Source organism: Lagopus leucura, unplaced genomic scaffold (genome assembly GCF_019238085.1).
Source record: "Lagopus leucura isolate 7727_CA_CO unplaced genomic scaffold, USGS_WTPT01 Super-Scaffold_100018, whole genome shotgun sequence".
Classification (NCBI taxonomy): domain Eukaryota; kingdom Metazoa; phylum Chordata; class Aves; order Galliformes; family Phasianidae; genus Lagopus; species Lagopus leucura.
In genome coordinates this window covers 6,221,993-6,242,228 of record NW_024962272.1, presented here as the reverse complement: position 1 = coordinate 6,242,228, position 20,236 = coordinate 6,221,993, and the positions used below count along the sequence as shown (strand labels likewise).

The 20,236-nt window shown below is 40.0% G+C and overlaps 2 protein-coding genes across 4 annotated transcripts in view; one reads left to right on the top strand and one right to left on the bottom strand.

The window, feature by feature from the left end:
- Positions 1-1,722: 1,722 nt before the first annotated feature.
- On the top strand, positions 1,723-6,660 carry RPS6 (ribosomal protein S6). Its single transcript, XM_042877543.1, has 6 exons — positions 1,723-1,794; positions 2,576-2,707; positions 3,415-3,625; positions 4,208-4,354; positions 5,724-5,881; positions 6,523-6,660. The coding sequence occupies exons 1-6, from the start codon at positions 1,789-1,791 to the stop codon at positions 6,616-6,618; spliced, it is 750 nt and encodes a 249-aa protein (XP_042733477.1). The 5' UTR covers positions 1,723-1,788; the 3' UTR covers positions 6,619-6,660.
- A 3,600-nt stretch (positions 6,661-10,260) lies between these two features.
- DENND4C (DENN domain containing 4C) overlaps positions 10,261-20,236 on the bottom strand; it is an 80,156-nt gene continuing 70,180 nt past the window's right edge. For all 3 annotated transcript variants that reach the window (XM_042877358.1, XM_042877360.1, XM_042877359.1), the window contains 4 exons: positions 19,740-19,857; positions 17,962-18,115; positions 16,833-16,897; positions 10,261-15,084 (listed from right to left, as the gene is read on the bottom strand). In XM_042877358.1, coding sequence (XP_042733292.1) covers positions 14,948-15,084; positions 16,833-16,897; positions 17,962-18,115; positions 19,740-19,857 — 474 coding nt within the window. In that variant the 3' untranslated portion in view covers positions 10,261-14,947. The remainder of the gene's footprint in view (positions 15,085-16,832; positions 16,898-17,961; positions 18,116-19,739; positions 19,858-20,236) is intronic.

Here is a 20,236-nt window from a genome sequence, read left to right as displayed (position 1 = left end):
ATCATAGAATCATCAAGGCTGGATAAGACCTCTAACATCATCTAGTCCAACCATCAACCCATCACCATGTCCACTAGGCCATTTCCCTCACTGCCACATCTACCCTTTAATTGAACACTTCCAGGGACGGTAACTCCACCACTTCTCTGGGCAGTCTGTTCCAATACCTCACCACTCCTTTAGAGAAGAAATTCTTATTAATATCCAACCTGAACGTCCTCTGGTGCAACTTGAGGCCATTTCCTCTTGTCCTATCACCAGATGCCTGGGAGGACAACCCTCACCTTGCTACAGCTTCCTTTCAGACAATAGTAGAGAGTGGTAACGCCTCCCCGAGCCTTCTCTTCTTCACATTAAACAATCCCAATTCCCTCAGCTACCCCCAAAAGACTGTGCTCCATACCCTTCACCAGCTTTGTTGCCCTTCTTTGGACAAACTAATTGTATGACATAGATGCAAGGCAGGATTTTCCTCTGAAGATCTCTCATGGCACTTGTTAGATTCCCCATGCAGCACAAGGAGCCAATTGCTCACATGATTTAACCATCAATGCAGTCCTAAAAATTTTTTTAGTGTCCCATGCCTACTAGCCATATTGTCCTGCCAGTTGCTAACAGTATGTAGATAGTCAATAGTTCAGTTCTTCAAATCTTCTAGTTTTCAACACAGTGTTGACAAAAGTGTAGTGTTAAGGCTGTGTATAATGCTTCTCCAGACAACTGTGCCCTTTTCCTCTCTGCTTTCTAAACAACAAAGTGAAAATTGCTAAAAAATTTCATCAGTATACCTGAGAGATAAAATCATGTTGCTTTGTGTCTTACTGTTCAGTCAGCTGGCATTGTTCTCCTAAAGATGCAGGCTGTCACTCTAGGATTTTGGTTGGGTCATTCCCATGTCTTTATTGGGAAAAAAAAAAAAAAAAAAAAAAAAAAAAAAAAATCATTTTAAACATTTGAGAGTAATACCCATACCCGAGAACAGACATGCCCCACATTTTGGAATTAGGAGTCAGTTGGAAAATCTCTGTTACCGAGTTTTAAATGCTGCAAGCTCTCTCCAGAGCAGGTTTTTGCTTCCCTGAAGACATTAAGCTTTTTCAGCATTCTCAGTTCCTTTAAGCAATCCCTTTCCCAGAAGCACGTTGCTTGCAACTCCTGGAGTCTCTGGCTGTGGTTTGTCAGTTGCACCAGCCCTGGACTTCTCTTCCTGCTCTAAGCAGATAACACGATTGCTAAATTTGAACTCTTGTGCACGGTGGATTCAGTCACATTAGCCGAAACTCTGAAGTTTGGAAAGCAAAAGCATGCAGTGGAAGGAAAGAAGTACATTTCTAACAATTATCAAAGCCATCCACTCAGTTTCCACAACGGACGGTTACTCAAACCGCAGTGACCATGCAGCTACGTGCCCGCTTTGGAGGCCGGGCTGCCTCACATCGTCCCGTTACGTAGCTGCCCGTCGGCCCGCACCAGCGGCAGTGCCGGGGTTAGGCGGCCTGGAGTTTCTTCTGGGTCAAAACCACGGCTCTGCAGCCCGTCGCTCAACGACACACACAACCCGCGCTCACGACAGCCGGAAGCGGCTCAACCATCGCCGACCACTGACGGGCCGGAAGCTGTCTCCCGCCACGCCCTCTGGCGAGAGAGACCTCTCTCGCCATTGGACAGCCGCGATCACGTGGGGGCGGGCGCGGCGCCGGCGGACCGCTCTCGCGAGGCTTGGCGAGTGTATGTGCGGGTTGCGGGCGGAAGTGCGGCCTTTTTGTGCGGCGGCGCAGCTCGGTGAAGATGAAGGTAAGTCTGTGGAGGTGACCTGGGCGGTGCTGCGGGGCGGCTGGGTTCCCGCGCCACAAATGAGCCCGGCGCTGCCTCTGGGTCTGCTGGTGGGGCCCGATGGGCTGCGGCGGCGGGATCGGGGCGGTTGCATAAACTGGATGGCCGTGGATTGCGGGTGGTTCGAGATGGCGGCCGCGCGGCTCCGTGCTCCATGTTGGGGCCTCTTCCTGGGTTGTGGGCTCTGAGTTATGGGTCGAGTCGCTCTGTTATGGGACTCCTTACCCGCCGTGAGGAGTAGAAGGTTCCTACTGGCAGCAGCGGAGCTTCAGCGAGGAGGTAGTGGAGCTGGGCCTGCTCCTGTGGCCTCGTCTCTGGGGAAGTGCTAGGCAGCTGTCCCCTAGGCTACTGGCCCTGCAGGTAGCCCTCGGGAAACTCAGGTGATGACCAAGGCATAGCACAACTATTTCAGGTTGTCTGTGTTGTTTCTTTGATAATAAAAATGTGAGGAAGGGAGTAGAGTTTTCTGTTACCTGTACCATTCTTTGCTTGGTAGCAGTCAGTTTAGAGGGCATAGTGCTCTACTTGTGGTGAAGATAGTTGTACAGGGAGAGGGTTTTGCATCGTTCTTGGCACACACAGATCTGCCTGGTTCTGTAAGTGCATTAGTAACAGTGTACTGCTAGTAATCTTCTGGATTTGAAATGTCAGTGTGAAGCCAGCAGTTCAATGCTAATTTTCTCAGGAGATGTCACGTGAGAATTTTCAACTAAATCATTTATTCTTTTTTTCCTACTATTAGCTCAACATCTCTTTCCCAGCCACTGGCTGCCAGAAGCTTATTGAAGTGGATGATGAGCGCAAGCTGAGAACGTTCTATGAGAAGAGAATGGCCACGGAGGTTGCAGCTGATTCTCTTGGTGAGGAGTGGAAGGTACGAGTCAGAAAGATGTGTCAGGTGCAGTCAAGTTGCATAAGTTTTCCAGTTGATAAGGTATTCTGTGTGGCACATGGCAGGGATGTTAAAAGCATCTCTTAAAACGTATATTGAATTTAATGAATAGGCTAGGTTGTGTTTTTTTTTTTTTAAGTCTGCATCTGTTAGACTGTTTTTCTGGATTTTTAAATAGTTTTCTGTTCTTGATTTGGGTACCCTACCAGCATTCAAGACAAATGAAGACTGTACCACAGAAGTCTTAACTGTGTACTGAACAAGTTCAGAAAGTGTTTAGACTGACTCTTTAATAGAAACTCTTCTGTTGTATGCATATATGCAGTTAGTGATGTTAGCAGACTTTGGTTAGGTTCAGTGTGAAGGAGAAGAAAAGATTGGTAGGAAGGGTCGGGGCTTAGTTTGATGTGTTCAACTTGTAATAAATAGGAACTTGCTGCTTGGATACATCTTTAAAGAGGCAATAAATGCTGTTTGGGGTAGGTAAAGACACACTTCACATCTCTGTTAAGTAAAAAGCCTGAACTGTTGAAATCATGTTTGTTAAAGAAATACTTAGTGTCTGTAGTTACAGTAACTTTTCTGGTGGTACAGCATTTGTTAGGAACAGGATGCTGTCATCTCCACCTCTGCTCATTGAACTGATAGGGATGCGAGCAACTAAGAGGTGTGTTTCTTTGTTTCTGCAGGGTTATGTTGTCCGGATCAGCGGTGGCAATGACAAACAAGGCTTCCCTATGAAGCAAGGTGTCCTTACTCATGGACGTGTCCGCCTTCTGCTCAGCAAGGGCCACTCTTGCTACCGTCCCAGGAGAACTGGAGAGAGAAAACGCAAATCTGTTCGTGGTTGCATTGTTGATGCCAACTTGAGTGTTCTGAACTTGGTCATTGTGAAAAAGGGTAAGATGAAGCAGTTAGGATATAAGTAGGCCCCTGGAAAGAACCTGCTTGCTACTGGCTGTAAAATTCTGTAGAATACAAACTGTCTCAGTCTTAACAGTCTAACTGAACATTGAAGTTCTTTCTGAACATTGTATTGTAACTTTTAAAACTGATCACTGAGAACCGAAATATTTTCACAATCACAGCAACATTATTGCATTAAGTCAGAAAGTGCAGACAGAGGTCGTACTATTGGCAGGTGTACCCAGATATTATCTATTTACCTAAGCTGCTCAGAAAGTAATGCTTCCTATGCCTTTCCACGGAAGTGACAACGGATCCAAAGATCAAATAACATTACTTGATAGAGCAAGTTGTCAGCTATGGAATGCTACTTTTGAATATAGGCACCACCATTAGCTATGCATTTTCATCAGCAATGAACAAGAGCAAATGTAATAAAATAGGAGGCATTACTTTTGCAGCAGCCCTCATAGCATCTTGCTTTTGTAATGCATTTTAAATTAAAAAGCAACCAAGTTTAAGAGATGTTTAGTAGATGCAAGATTATTTAACATACCTAAACTTGCTTTATCAAAGGTGAAAAGGATATTCCAGGGCTGACAGACACAACTGTGCCTCGTCGTCTTGGTCCCAAGAGAGCTAGCAGGATCCGCAAGCTGTTCAATCTCTCTAAGGAAGATGATGTTCGCCAGTATGTTGTGAGGAAACCTCTGAATAAAGAGGGTAAGAACTCAGGTTTCACAGCACTGTGATTGCATGTCATTTTCAGCAGATACTGAGTTTCATGAAGTGAATGATGTACAGTAGTATAGCAAGGGGTTTACTGTCATAGTATTAAAGTTCTGTCAGCTGTTAATTTATGGATAAGAAATAGGCATTTCCCTTTTCCCTTCATTTCCATCCCACCACTTTTCTCTCAGTCTGCTTTGGCGCAGTTTGAGTTAAATATTTTACAGATGGTAATGTCATTACTATTTGTTAGAATAATTTGAAAGCAATTTTAATAAACTAGGGACTAATTTGAGGTAGAATGTCCTTGAAACTTGTACATTAGGTGGAGGAGAAGAGCAGGATTGTATAGACGGTACTGTTAAGACATTTCCCCAGTGCTTAGAACAAGCTACAGAATTATCTTTTCTTGAGAGAGTGGTGTTCTGCTTCCTACACATCTGTTTTTAGAGCATGTAATATATTTCTGTTGCATTTGATCAGGAAACAAAAACAGAAGGATTTTTAAAGCAACAAAGATGGCAGTATGGAAGCTTCTTAGGAAAAAGACTGAAAAGTGAAATTTTATTTTCTGCATCATTGGAACTGTGGTGTCTTATTAAAGACTGCGATTCTTGTCGACATAAGGCAGTTCTTGTGTCTACTGTAGTTAAGCTGGATCGAGTAGTGAAATGTTACAGATTGTATGTGTAGTGGAATTGCAAGGTCAGAGCCTGAACCAATGTGTGAGCTATGTGAGTGCCTGGGGCGCGGGGTAGAGCCATCCCTTCTGTCTCCATGATACTTCCCCTGCCATCCAGTCTGTGTGGATCCCCCTTCCTCCCCCACCCCTCTCTGCTGCAGTGTAGGGGGGAGGGTCACATTCCTCAGCTCATCCTTTTCTTCAAACTGTTACTGGGAGGGGTGAGTTAATTTCTCTTGGATATATTTTCCTATTGCATGTATTTTCCTATTGCATGTATTCCTCAAACAAAGGCTCTGTCATTGCCTTCGTTTGCCCTGCAGTGTGTATTGTTTGTAGTAGAATTCTGAAAGCTTGCTCTGGAATTGTGATGATAACTTTCCCAATTATTAAAATGTTTTAAGTGTAGGAAAAATGTTTTCTGACAGGTATTTTGAGACGCAAGGTATATTCACAAAACTGCAGGAATTTAGAGATGTGATACTTAGTGTTTCCCTGCGAATAACAGATCAGTGTTAAGATTGTATTCTTTTAATGCTATGTGTGACAATGATTGGGTCACCTAGACTGTTAGTGATAGTGTTAGAGTAAGTGGAGTGTGCTGTTTTACAGTGGCTAGAGGGGCTTACATCCTCTCTGGAAGACAGCTTGTCACACTACTGATTAATAATTCATTTTAAGGCAAGAAACCCAGGACCAAGGCTCCTAAGATCCAGCGACTCGTGACTCCTCGAGTTCTGCAACATAAGCGCAGACGTATTGCCCTGAAGAAGCAGCGCACTCAGAAGAACAAGGAGGAGGCAGCAGATTATGCTAAGCTCTTGGCAAAGAGGATGAAGGTGCGTGTCCCGTCATAACATGGCTGTTACCTCATACCTGAGAATCATGGCATTTTATAAGCTTGAAAATGTACTGTAGATAACTTTGACTGGTAGCTGAATGCAAGTGTGAATGTTTCTAGCAAACAACTTTGTGGAAGTTGCTATTCACTTCTCCCAGTTCAGCCAACTGGGAAAGCAGTCGAGTTGAGTCTGATCTGTTTCTGAGAGCTAATTTTGAAGAAAATAATGGGCAGTTATAGCCTGTGACAATTATATGTCTTTGCAGTATGAATTTTAGTTCATATTAATTGGAGTCTGACTAGGCTGCTCCATTAGAATCCAGAGCTTGTGTTTGAACATAAAGCAACAGTGAAGTAATACTCTTAGGATATTTAGCACAGTAGTGAGTGTTTTGTGAGTTCCAGACTGTGATAGAAGGTAGACAGAGCTCTTGTGTGCCCTGAATTCTTCATTAATATTTCCACTGTTACTTTGGGCACTGATCTGTACGGGCTGAAGACACATGGGTCTGCACAGGTTTGGTACTTACAGAATTCTTTTGGTCTGGGAGGAGTTTATTGCTGGATTTTCTTTGTGTGCTTGATAATGCCTAACACAACACTGCACATTTCTTCACGCTTTTTGTTTTTGTTTTTCAGGAGGCCAAGGAAAAACGCCAGGAGCAGATTGCTAAGAGACGCCGGCTTTCTTCATTGAGAGCTTCTACATCTAAATCTGAGTCAAGTCAGAAGTAAAGATGTACATGATACTGAAAATAAAACCCTTTTGTGGTTAAATTTTACTGTGAGACTTCCAGTGAATATAATTCCTGGCTATGTCTTAAAATAAATGGTAGTCTGGACTAACTGCAGCACTCAGACCTATATGGAAGCTCAGTCTGTTCTTAAGAACTTGTAATGCTTTTTGTGAAAAGCTCCAGTTTACCTTGTGCATACATATGGATCTTTAGAAGCAAGACTCACCTGCTAGAACAAAACCTGATCTTGTGTTTCACAAGTGGTTAGTTTTTTTCCCAGTCTTAAGCATTAGATAGTGTTTCCAGGTGAGGGAGGAAGCCGTTTGCTTTTGAGTATATGGTGAACTCTACTGCCTTAGGTGATTCTTGTGAGAGTTAAGTGCACGTATTTCACCATTTTGTTCTTTAAATCAGTACTGGTACAGAGAATGAGTAAGCCATCTACCGAAATGTTTGATTTAATAATTTCACTCTTTAACTTAGTCCTAGTAGTCTGCATGTATTTAGAATGTATTTAGGTTATATTTTGTGGAGATCACTCAGTCTTACAGGAATTCTGCTGTGACTGCATATGAATTAATTGGTGTTGGAATAGGATGCAGCAAGGAAATTTTTAGGTGCCCTCAAATAGTCAGTATCTACTTCAGTGTTTTGTTCACATTTGTGCTTCTCTTTCAAGTACAAAAGACTTGAACTCATAAAGCTTTACCACCACTGTAGAAATCAGAGCTGCTGAACAGGTGATTTGCTGGCAGTAGATTAATGGACATGGAAGGATCAAATTAACCTTCCTTGAAGTCTGGTTTGAATTAGGAATTGAAGCATAATCATTTCCAACTCACAGGCAGCTAATAAAGTAGTGTTTAATCTATCTGTTAGCAGTACACCACTCTGCCACAGTAGGTTTTGCAGTAAGGTTTTGCATAGTCAGCAGCTGCAGCTGCCATCTTAAGGTCAGGTCAAAGTCTGATACAAAACAAGTGACAAAACATTAAGTGCTTTTTGGCAACAGTAGCCTGTGTGCAGTGTTGGTGGGATGGCTGCTCCACAAGGCTGAAGTTGTTCAGAAAACTTAAAGCTCAGCTGTGAAATAGGTACCTGGCTTTTCAGGAAAGTAATGGACTTTGGGTACAACTTCATCTACTGCTACCTGGATCTCCACAACCATGGAACTGAGGTTATTTCTCCCACAGTAACTGCTGCACGGTGGTATTCGACTCTTGCAACTTAGAGCAGTGCTGGTACTGCGTCAGTGTATTGGCTGTTGCTGAGTGGTTCTGATACAGCAACAAGGCTGGCTCTCGATGCTCTCCTCAGTTGGGAGGCTGAAAGTGAGCAAGAGGCAAGTTGGTCGCAGGGTAGGCAAGCTACATCGCATTAAGCAGTAAAAGCTGGGAAAGGAAGAGAATGCTGAAAAGCATGTCTCTCTCTCCTGTGTGTAATGAGGCCTTGCTTCCCAAGACGTGGTTGAACCTTACTTGATGTGAAGTAGAGAAGAAGAATTCTCTCCCTCTGCTTCTGTTTTATTTATGAAACTACTCTTAACCCATCAGCCTTTTTTCATCTTATTTTCTCCTCCCTGCGCTTTCAAGGAGGGGAGGTGAGAGAGTGGCTCACAGGAGCTTAGCTGTCTGTGAAATCACTCCAGCAGAGCGCCACAGGGAACTGTAGCAATGTCTTCCTCCTTCTGCCTCAACAGTTACCACCAAATGAGATCTTCCTCCTCCAGCCTTCTGAATCCTCTCTAGGCTGAACAGTCCCAGATTTCAGCCTTTCTCACAAGCACTGAGTAGCACAGAAAGATCACTGCTGTCTACCTCTGCCCGTGTTAGGATTGCTGTCTTTCATGTAAAGGCATGCTCCTCAGTCATGGTGATGCTGGCATCCCCTAGGAACCCTAGGTTGTTTCTGGCAAGCTGCTCTCCAGCCCATGCTGGTACATGAGGTTATTCCTCTGCAGGTGTAAAATTTGTAGCAAAAGACATTATTGAAGATGGCAGAGAACCTGTGAATGAACAAACAAAAAGCAACCCAAAGTCTTTGTTCTAACAAGGTTATAAAAGAAGCGTCTGAAAGACGAACTATTCCTGCAATTCCCAACACCTGATGATCTCCACAAGCTGCCCTTTTGTTACACATTCTTGTTTAGGCGTTTGGTTCTGCTATTTTTACTAGTAGATTAACAAACTGGTGACCATAAGGGAAGGCGTTTCAAAGACATTCAATCAGAAAGGCCTGAAGTACTTGCCAGTAACTGGCAATATCTACTGTTCAAATTTCGCCTCAGTGTCCAATTTATTTATTATTTAGAACCTAAGCATGAAAACAGGAGGTAGGAGACTCACCAGCATCTCTTGTGATCTGCAAGGCTGCATCGCCGAAAGCGTAACTCAGCAACATCAGCGAAAGAAACAGACCTCACAGCAAGTGTTTAGTAACCTGCAGCCACGAACCTGTTCTCATATACCTCATTAATGATGCTTTTCCTGGTGAGCAGAGAGCACTAACTGATTATGAAGCCATGGTCCATGTCTTCCCTGTAAACACAGCTTCTGCCTCCTTCAGCCTGTTTTCCATTTTTTTTTTCTCTAGCTATGCTAGTCTTGTGATACATGGTTTGTTTATGATCCCTCAGAGCCATCTTAGAAACAAAACTGCCCAAGACAGTGGCACCCACAGTGGTCAATGGCTGAAGTTCCAGATGGAGATCAGTGATGAGTGTTTCACTCAGCAGCCAGCACTGAGACAAACATGCTTAATACCTCCTCAATTATATTAACAGTGGGATCGAGTGCACCCTCAGCAAGTTTGTGGGTGACGTCAAGTTGTGTGGTATGCTCAACATACCCAAGGCATTGGATACCACCCATAGGGACCTAGACAAGCTTGAGCAGCGGGCCCAGGAGACCCTCATGAGGTTCAGCAAAGCCAAGTGCAAGATCTTGCGACGGGATCACAGCAATACCTGCTATCAGTACAAGCTGGAGGACATAACATTACAGCACAGGCCTTGCCAAAAAGAACCTGGGGGGGTACTGGTGGATGGGAAGCTGGACATGGGTCAGCAATGTACCCTCACAGGCCAGAAAGCAAACTGTATCCCAGGCTGCATCAGAAGATGCACGGGCAGCAGGTCCAAGGAGGTGGTGTCACTAATTTTCACTGGTGAGGCATCACCGGAGTACTGCATCCAGCTGTGGAGTCCTCAGGACAGGAGATACATGGAGCTGTTTGAGTGATTTTGTTTTTGTTTGTTTGTTTTTTGCTTTCAACAATAGCAGTGGTGAGGCACTAGAACAGGTTGTCCAGAGAGGCTGTGGATGTCCCATCCCTGGAGACACTTAAAGGTCCAGATGGATGAAGCTGTAGGTGTCCCTGTTCGTTGCAGGACATTTGGACAAGATGACCTTTAAGGGTCCCTTCCAACTCTAATGATTCTATGGTTCTACAAATCTGGGTGGTTTTTTTCCTCTCTCTGTCCTGCTTCAACTGTTCTAGTGCTTTCCCCCCATTAAACATTCATTGAGATGCTATGAAAAAAAGTCCCAAAAGGCAACTGAAAGTCTGATTTTGCAAAACTACAGGCTGAATTTCCATTTAAGATTAAATTTTGTCAAACAGTTGAATAATTGAGACTTCATGAGGGATTTGTACTTACTTTATTTTGCAAAACACATTAAAAATTGTTTCTTAATCTAGGATATCTATACAAAATTCAGAATACATAGAAGTGCCCTTTTAAACTCAAGCAACATTTTTCAAATTTACAAAAACATTACAGAGAAACACTTGTTAATCAAAGCACAGTAAATGGATGCCATTTTTCAACAGTTCAAAACAGTCTCTAAACCAGTGCAAATTTTATTGCATTACAGAAAACTTTCCCACTCAATAAATCCATAATTATTCACACCCCATCCTTTCATCCTCATTACAATACAGTTTATTTTAAGCTCCTAAAAGGAGTTTAATGTGCTTCTAAAAACAGCAAACAGTCCCTTTTATTTGCACCACTGACTGATGCAACTGAAAGACAAAAAGGAAAAGCAAATTTCTCTCCTCACATGCATGATATACAGCACAGTAGAAAACAGAACTAGAGTTCCATTCAGAACTTCAGTCTCAGGCTTTAGAAGTCAGAAGGGTGTCTCATTTGTTTTTTTTTAAAAAAGGTCAATGAGGAAAAGCTGATACAAAGAAGGCATTTTGAAGTTTTTATTAGTTGGAACTGGAAAAACAAAAAGCATCTGTGAATAAGATATCCAGCTTAACACTTAATTAATGTTATCTGCACTGAAGTAGCTGTTCAGTTAACTTTAAGGAGAGAACTTTCGAATTTTAAAATGAGAAACTACTGTGTGAATTTTTCACCCACTTATATTTTAACATTATTTTTAAAATGTCATTTCTATGATCTGATTTAGCACACGTGTTGGAAGTATGCCACTATGTTGCAGCTATTGAAATAAAATAGTAAATCTAATGACAAGCATATTCTTCTAGCTGCAGCAATACAAAAAGCCATTCATTCACAGTCAAAGTGGAATAAAATTACTCAAGAGTCCAATGCACTTTGAGCTTATCAAATGTGTAAATCCATTAATAATTAATTTGCAAAATGAATGAACTTATTTTTAAATACACATAGTAAATGCAATATTTTCTATTAAAATTGTATTAGCTAAGCTTTAGTTACATAAAATGTGAAGACAGTAATACAGAGATGTTTGTAGTAACCTGTGAAAGCTGGTACCTATTACTGTGCCAGTACTGCAGCTGTATCAGCTTCCTATGCATACCGGATTTTGACAGTCATATGTTGGTAATGTGCCAGAATACGTTCACAACACTAAAGAAACATTTGGGCATTTTAGAATCCTGATTTTAAAACTTTAAGATCTCTATTTTTTTTTTCAATTCTGCAAAAGGTATTTTGTTAGAAGCAGACAAACTACCGACAATATCTGGGTGAAAGGTGCTAGATATCTTCCCAATGTAACTGACAGCAATTCAGCATTCGTAGGGCAAGGGAACTTCTCTCTGTAAGGTTTGTTATTGCAACAGAAACTTTCCAACTTCTTGGGCTCACTTGAGATTCCATTAAGAGTTTGCTCCTGCATATGTTAACAGGTTGATTAGCACCCTCATTCTGTACAAACATCACAGGTTCTGAATGTAATATTTGTCTACAAACATTTTCTTCAGGTTCATACGTAGGAATTCCAAAGTACATGCAAAAGAACCATACCAGCGGGTGTTCATTTACGTGCCAGACTACAGAGAATATTCAGAGGCAAGGATTTTATAAGTGAGAAAATGCTACTGTTTCTGCTTACACTGAGAGGCAAACAGAAGCAAAAACCAAGCTTATCTCCCTCCCTCCTCCTCAGCACCTCTGTCTTGCTGTTTTATGCACTATGTATTCATATAACTTTGGAATACTAGGAGTAGGTGTGAAATAAATCAAAAACATTTGTAGGTAATTAGGTCATTCCTACGTGGCCCAAGAAGTTCACACTGTTGATAACTGCAGAGAAGAATGTATTCTGCCTTTACTGATCCATTTTCAGAGGGACAAAAGTGTTTTCCAATTGACTAATATTAAAGCAGGAACAAGAAGTGCCATCATGTACCAGAGAGAAAGCAACACAGAAGCAAACCTTTGGTTCCCAGTTCAATTGTTATCATTTTTTTGTGAATACTCTTTTTGTGGTTTTATTGTTGTCTTATTTTCTTAAAAAAGCATCTCTTTATCTGAAAACTAACTGAAAAAATAGTTTTAAAAAAGTCAGAGTTCTCTTTTTTCGTCTGAACTACAGATTTCTTTAAAGAACTAGCTGAATTGTTAGCTATCAAAAATCAGGTGTTACAGAAATCCAAGTTATAAAGAGTAAGTGCTCACTTTTGCCTCTGTATCTATGTTAGAAGAGTTAATTTCAGTAGGCATCTCACGACTTCAAGTAATTCCAAGCAGGACTTCCACCATTCTGAAATTCAGGTACAAAACAGAGGAATAGAAGCTAATTTGTAGTGTACAAAACATCAATATGCAGAAGCATATCAAAGCAAGTTAAACTTCTGCAAAGATGACCTAAAATCTTGCAGCGATCCTTTTTCCTCAGCATTGTCATTTTTTCTGCTCTAGTTTAGTTATGTACCCATGTCAGCACTACATGTTGTGACACAATCTACTTTGGCAGCTTCTACAGTAGTACTGCCAATTAATTGCCCAGTTTTCAGTAAAAGGTGAGAAGGCTGCTCTACAGTGAAGCTGATCTGCATACTACTGTTACTTATTATTATCTCCTTTGCAATGGTGTAAAAGTAATTTAATGTCACCAGTTACATAAAAAAGCACTTAATGGGTACAATTTCTTTTCAATTTAATGAGCTTGGAGATTTTAACAGTCACTAAAAGGTTGCCTCCTTGTACGTTGTGTCACAATCAAAGTTTATCCAATGAACACTCAATTATACTCACGTAGCTGTATGTTTAAGATCAGTATGAAAATATAAAGTTTGCCTTTTTATATATAGAATTATTAAACTATTTGGAAGAATACGTTAGACATTTAGTCTCTTTATAAAGATGGAACCATGCATGTAAGTTGTCTAAAAGGAGAAGAGGATAAAATATCAAGAATCAGGCTTCCATTGAGATGGAGGTCTGAAATCTGGAAGCAACTGTTCATAAAACCCAAAGAATAAAGAATAAAAAAGAAAAGTTGTGTTCTTTGCTTTTAATTGTTGAAATAGCACAACATTTTCATGAGGAGAAAATTTGTCCAGGCCATATCCCCATACTGAATTAGGGCCAGCACTTTTAGACAAATGGCAAGGAAGCAGTCTATAATGCAAACATATTCTGTCACAGAGAGCAAATTCACTCTCCCAGTCTTTCAAGAAAAGTTGCTTTTGTTGCTTCAGCTAGAACCTCCCTCATCATTTTCAAGAATAACAAGCTTTAAGAAAGATTGGTATGAAGTGAACGCATTCATACTCAGATGAAACTGTAGTTCTAGCTGCGCTCCTTTAACATGCTACAAATCCTTCTGTTCTTTCCCCAGGAACAGCTGTATCAGAAAAACCCATCAGTAAATTTCAGAAAAAAAAAAAAAAAAAAAAAAAAACCTGAAATAAATCTTGCCATATTTCTTAAGTAACAGACAAATTTAAACTACAGAGCTGTGTCCAGGCTCTTCTTTTCCAAAGATATGACTGCTGTTGTCAACTAGTATGGGAGGTGAGGAAGTGTCTTATCTAATAGAAGCAAGCTGAAGGTGGATTTACCTTTTTAGATCATTCATTCAAGCAATTCACTGACGTGAAGTCACACCTTGAAGACCATATTTATAAATAAATTTTAATTGAAATATTAAATTTGGACTGTCAGTGCAAAACAATTAACCCACAGGCTAGCATGAAACCATGAGGGAAGGTAATAAAGAATCCAAGAGAAAGAAATTTTCAAAGCATACTTGCATGCATTATAAAGCATGTTTTGAGATAAGGTCTGTTTGACATACCTTCTCTCAAATCCCATTGTCATCTAAGCTTCCTATCTTACTTGTAGAAAGCCTTCAACTTCTGAGTCACTTAGTGTAGAAGCCTATAATTCCTTTGCAGAAAACAGCAGTATGTCCATAGGATCTTCAATTTGTCTGACAGACAAGGCAGGACAACTGGGGAGTTTCTAGGTTTTACAACTGTAGGCATACACTCAAAGACCATCTTGAATATTAATTGGAACAAGGGTAAGGACAAGGGTAGCAATTTTAGGTACTGTGATCTGTTTAGAAGCAACTGCATTGCAATTTCCAATCCAAGGACTCAAATATTTACATTCACACATATATACTGCACACAACAATGCAAAAGATCCCCTTGAAGTAAAGGTCATTTTAAAGAAGTACTGAAGGACCTAAGCACTCTGTATCAGGGAAGGTCTTTCATTAAAATACACAGATACTGATAGCCCTTAGGAAACTCACCAACTTTAGTTTCCTATTTAATTATCAGCTTTCTGAACAAGTTGACATTGAAGGGGCAAAGATGTAAGAAAGGAAAAACATATACAGGAGAAAATGCAGATAAATCACTGAAACCAACTCCCCCTATTAATACATTTTACAAACATTTTAACATAGTTTACACTGCATCTCATGAGATGAAAGACAAGGTTATATGCTGTAGATCCATGAAATTACTGTGACAAATTGCTCAATTATCATTTTTTATGATTCAAAAGCATGTATGTATATCCCCATACTCCTTTTTTGTTCACCTGCTTTTGTCTTGACGAAGTTTAGCATGTGGTTTCCTCATTTTTATATTAAAGGTGCTCCAAAGTACTTCCGACAGCACTCAACTCTGCTGCTTGGTGGTGCATCTATTTTCTGCATTCTTTCGAGAACTTCTTTTGGCAGATTTTTATGTGCAAGTCTGTATTCGCTATCAAAGACTTCTGAAATACAAAGAGCATTATTAAAGTTATTTAAGAAATCATGTCCAGTGAGCAATACTTTTCCTATAAAAATATTTCTGGTGATTTTTATAGAATAAAAAATTATTATCTCAGGATAACTGAACTAGCTACCGGATTTTTTTTTTCCAAAAAGGTTCTATGAAAGAAACTAGAAAGCATTTACAGGCTGAAACATCAAAAAGCACTGTAGTGAAAGCACAACATGCAAGGAGTTCTGCTTCCAAGATACTTCATGTCACATGGCTGAGAGTGAGCCCCATTGCTTGCATGTTGCCAAACAAATGTTAGAGGACAGCAGGATGGGATGGCAAGCAGCTACGTAGAAAACACAGAGCTAGTGCAAGATATGTGAGATGAAAGAAAAAAAAAAAAAAAAAGGCAAATTTGGGAGCAAGTTCTCAGTCTTGAAGTAACACTTCAAGATAAATGTTGTTTAAAATAATTTAATACTTGTTCCATAGAATCAGAGATAATTAAGGCTGGAATAGACTTCTAAGATCATCTAGTCCAACCATCGACCTCCCACCAATATTGCCCACTACCTCCATAATTACTACATCTACCCTTTCCTTAAACACCTCCAGGGATGGTGATTCCACCACCTTTTGTGCAGTCTGTTCCAATGCTTAATCACTCTTCCCGAGAAGAAACTTCACAGAGTCACAGAATGGCCAGGATTGGAAGGGACCTCAAGGATCGTGAATCTCCAACCCCCTCCCACAGGCAGGGCCACCAACCTCCCCATTTAATACCAGACCAGGCTGCCCAAGGCCCATTCTATCTGCCCTTGAACACCTACAAGGATGGGGTATCCACAAACCCCTCTGGGCAGCCTGTTCCAGCACCTCACCACTCTCTCTGTAAGAATTTCTCCCTGACATCCAACCTAAATCTCCCCCCCTCAAAACCATTCCCCTTGTCCTGCAGTTGTCAACCCTTTCAAAGGGTTAATTCCCCTCCTGTTTGTAGGCTCCCTTTAGGTACTGAAAGGCTGCAGTGAGGTCACTCAATGAACCTCCCCTGGCACAACTTAATGTTACCCAGGAGAACTGATCAAAATCCACCTCACCACAACATCCTTTTATGTAGTTGCAGTGAGATGTAAGGCCTCCCCTGAGCCTCCTCTTCTCCTCATTAACATCCCAGTTCCCTCAGCCACACCCCATTAAGATCTGTGTTTCAGATTCCTCACCAGCTTTGCTGCCCTTCTCTGAACACAGTCCAGGGCCTCAATGTCTTTCATGTAGTCATGGGCCCAAAACTGAACACAGCATTTGAGATGCAGACTCACCAGTGCTGAGTACAAGCAGGCACTTCACTTCCCTGCTCCTGCTGGCTTCGCTATTTCTGATACAAGTCAGGATCTTGTTGGCCTTCTTGGCCACCCGGGCACACTGCTCGCTCACGTTCAGCTGCCTGTCAGCTAATACTATCAGATTCCTCTCCTCTATTCATCCTTCCAGCTACTCTGCCCCAAACCTGTAGCACTGCAAGGTGTAATCATTTCATCAAAACCAAAATTAATGGCCCCATGCAAACTGAATTTTCAGAGAAGTGAAACCTACTTTAAGAGTAACAGCACAGCACTTTTCCTTAAAATGCAGCAAGTGAAAAGTTACTTAGAAATACACAGATGTCAATTTTCTTCACTAGTTTTCATATAGAGTATTCACATATGTTGTACACATACCACATAAACTACAAAATTCACAGTATTTTTCACTTACCAATGTCAATGTTCTCTCTTCCAAGAGATACCAGAGACAGGAAAAGAATTTCTCTGTAAAAACTCCTAGGAAATATTTTGAAGGGTAAATAAATGAACTTACCAACTATTCTCAGTTTAAAAAGTCACTGTCAAAGACACTACTCTTCCATTATATAGTTTCTGCAGCTGTTTTTTTTAATCATGTTTGTGAAGGATGTACGTGATCTACACGTCCAATAGCTTGAGGTTTTCTGAAGCCTAAATATTTGCCATTAGATTATGAAGCTGTATTAAGCATGGATCTCAGTAGTTACAGTGGCTCTGAAAAAGTCCCTGTCAAACATTTCATAAAGCCTCCAGAAAAACAAGAAATGTAGAATTAAGCTTCAACTCTTTATTAACTTATTGCTGCTTGAGGATGAAATACACAGAGAGAGCTTATTTCACAGATTAGCTATACTTGTTTTGTTGTTTGTTTCAGAAAGTAAAGATCTCTCTCAGAAGGGGCACTATCAAACTGGGTATTAATATTTACCTTGTGAAAGATTCTCCTTTAGGCAGATCAACCTCGTTTGTTTTTTAGTAACTACAAACCACAGAAGCAAAGTTCAGCTTAACATTGTAGACTCCTGAATGCACTTTGGAAATTACAAACTCCAGACTGTGCTTTTGTCTGAAGCGCTTTTTGAATTACTGCACAGATGGCAAACGTAGACTGTCTCACTTCACGTGGGATTATGTTGCATCCCATTCTATTAGCCACTTCTACAAGTTGGCAAAACTTCTGTAGCTGTATCTAGGCAGTTTGTAGACTATTCCAGATTATGCAACAGCACACTGCATTTCTGCACTTAGTTAGATGTGGGGCAACATCAAAATCCACAAAGTACCTGTATTTTTTTTAAATCCATTTTTTAGAAGCTCATTCTGACTAAATAGTTACATTTCTCCATTTGATTTTGGATGAGTTCTGGCTACAGAATGCATCTGTTTGTAAATATAGCATTAAGAATTAGGCACAGTGTTGAGTGGACATAAAAGAACGTTAATATTCCCGGGAAGTCCTTATGGAATTCTCAGTGTGAAAAGTGTATGGTCTGATCTTTAACTCCGAGTAGTAAGAAAGTAAGAAGAGATTTTCACTTTACCTCTGTCGTTTCACATCTGGTTTAACTTTCTGTAGAAGGAGATGGATTGGTTTAACAACGTTATTATGCTGAATACTCAGTTTAATGTTCTCCAACAAAGTGTGTGTTGCCTGCTGATCTTCTGCCACTGTAGAGGGTTTCTTTTCAGAAGAATCTGGTTAAATATAGCAGTTTAGATTCTTAGCAAAGATAAGGATTGTTTTTTTTCCAGTTCAACATGCAGAAGGCATTTCAGAAAATGAGACATATATACAGAATCTCTACTCAATTTACAGAAATGCATCACCACAGAAAGGCTCTGTCTGCTTCTAGGCTTTACTTCACCACAAATGCAAAAGTATCCAGACTCTCAGGATCACAGATGACAGAAAAGTACAAGAGACTTCATATGTTAGCTGCTATAGTTTAGATACATTGCTGTACTTAACCTTCTTGGAGTGAAATTTAGATTTTTTTTCTTTTCCTTTTTTTTTTTTCAAAAGAAAACACCATCACATTTCCTATGAATTTTACTTTCTTGAAATTCACTGATAACTTTGGGACTACATATTGGAATAAAGTGCAGCTGCATCAAACAGGAAAAAGTTACCAAGACATCTATTACTGTGATTTGTTGCTCACACTGCAACTAATGTAACATCATTTTTTTTTTTTTTTTTTCAAACAATGACTCATGAGAAAATATAATACAGTTACTGGCAAAAAAATAAGGCTATTGATTATGCAGTAAGCACTCGGCGTGTAAATGAAATATAGACCAAACCTGGCCTGACAGTTTCAAAAATTGGCATGTATCATGGTTTTCTAAATAGATTCTGTAAAGACACTCTGCAATATGACTGCCCTTCTTTCAGCCCATTTTAAAAAGGCCTTTTGCTTCTTTATTTACTTATTTGCTCAAATACACGTAAGTACACATCTTCACTCACAACTGTGTACTTTGGGGATGCTTTCCATATATTAAACTCAAATCAATATGCTTTGTGCAAGTTAAAGAAAATACATATTATTCTGTGCTCTCAACTAATTTTCTGGTCAATCTGGTTATATTTAGGTTACTTTGGGCAAACGCTTTTTCATTACCTCAAAACCAGAACTGGCATGCTGGTATGAATATTACTGTGAAAACATATTGAAAATGCACAGATTTTAAAAACTAAAAAGCAGAATGAAATGTTAGGTCAACAAAACCTTTTGGAAAACCTTTTTTTTTTTTTTTTTTTACAAAAAATTTTTACTGATCATAAGTAAAGGAATTCTCAGAGCCAGCGTGCCACATGTGATGATTTTTCATCTGTCCAAACTAAACTATAGTAGACAAAGGTTTTCTTGGATCTTAGATTTGGCAGTCAAGTAGGCTGCCAAATGCATTTATTAACGGGATTTGAAACCTTTCATTCATTTATAAATACTACAGCTACTGTTTCGAAGTACCGTTTTCTACTAAATTACTGTACAGCTATAACCAGATAATACCAAACATTCAAATCAAGTGAAGCTTATTTAATACTGAATCTAGAACAAATCCTCCCTTCCTGTCCATAAGCGTGTAGCATATGAAGAACTGGTTACATTCTTCTTCACAGAGATGAAAAACTACTGTCACAAATAATTTGACTCTTGAGACTACGTTGAGTATCTAAGGGATTGTAAATACTTCCTATACTAAAAATGATACCCAGCTCTATGAGTGTTATAAACTTTACACACTACAAAACAACTATTTCTTCCTGCAGCCTCTACTCCCTCTGCTTTCTTGTAACATTCATTTTACTTACTGAGATTTCTCCAGGATATATACAGAGGCTCCCCTGGCTCTTGGTGGAGGTTGATATTGTCCCACAGAAGTTGGATGTATACTAGCTTGCTATCTTGAGCAAGAGATGTCAAAGGAAGCTATATACACGAGGAAAAGGAAAAAAAAGAACAAAAGCACACACGTATTGTATAAATCTGCTCTTGTACTCATTTTGCAAACAATCAAACAAAAATATTTAATTTCTCTTGAATCTAACAAACAAGTAAACTGATTTATTAAAATACAACTTAGTGTCTTTTGATTCAAGTAAGACTTGGTAAGCATATTTACATGCTGACCATACCAACAACTAGAAATTCTACTTGCATACATATCTCAACCATTTATTTCCATAATAAAATATGTGGGACTGAATAACTCCATAATTGATCAAATTAAGAGCCTCTGAAACCAGTAACAGATTAGTGATTACTAATAGAAGAACACACATTGACTTAATCTTATTAATCTTATTCT

Coding starts and splice junctions, on each gene's coding strand:
- RPS6 (XM_042877543.1), top strand. Junction 3,626..4,207: donor CTTGGTCATTGTGAAAAAGG/GTAAGATGAAGC, acceptor GCTTTATCAAAG/GTGAAAAGGATATTCCAGGG. Junction 5,882..6,522: donor TCTTGGCAAAGAGGATGAAG/GTGCGTGTCCCG, acceptor TTTGTTTTTCAG/GAGGCCAAGGAAAAACGCCA.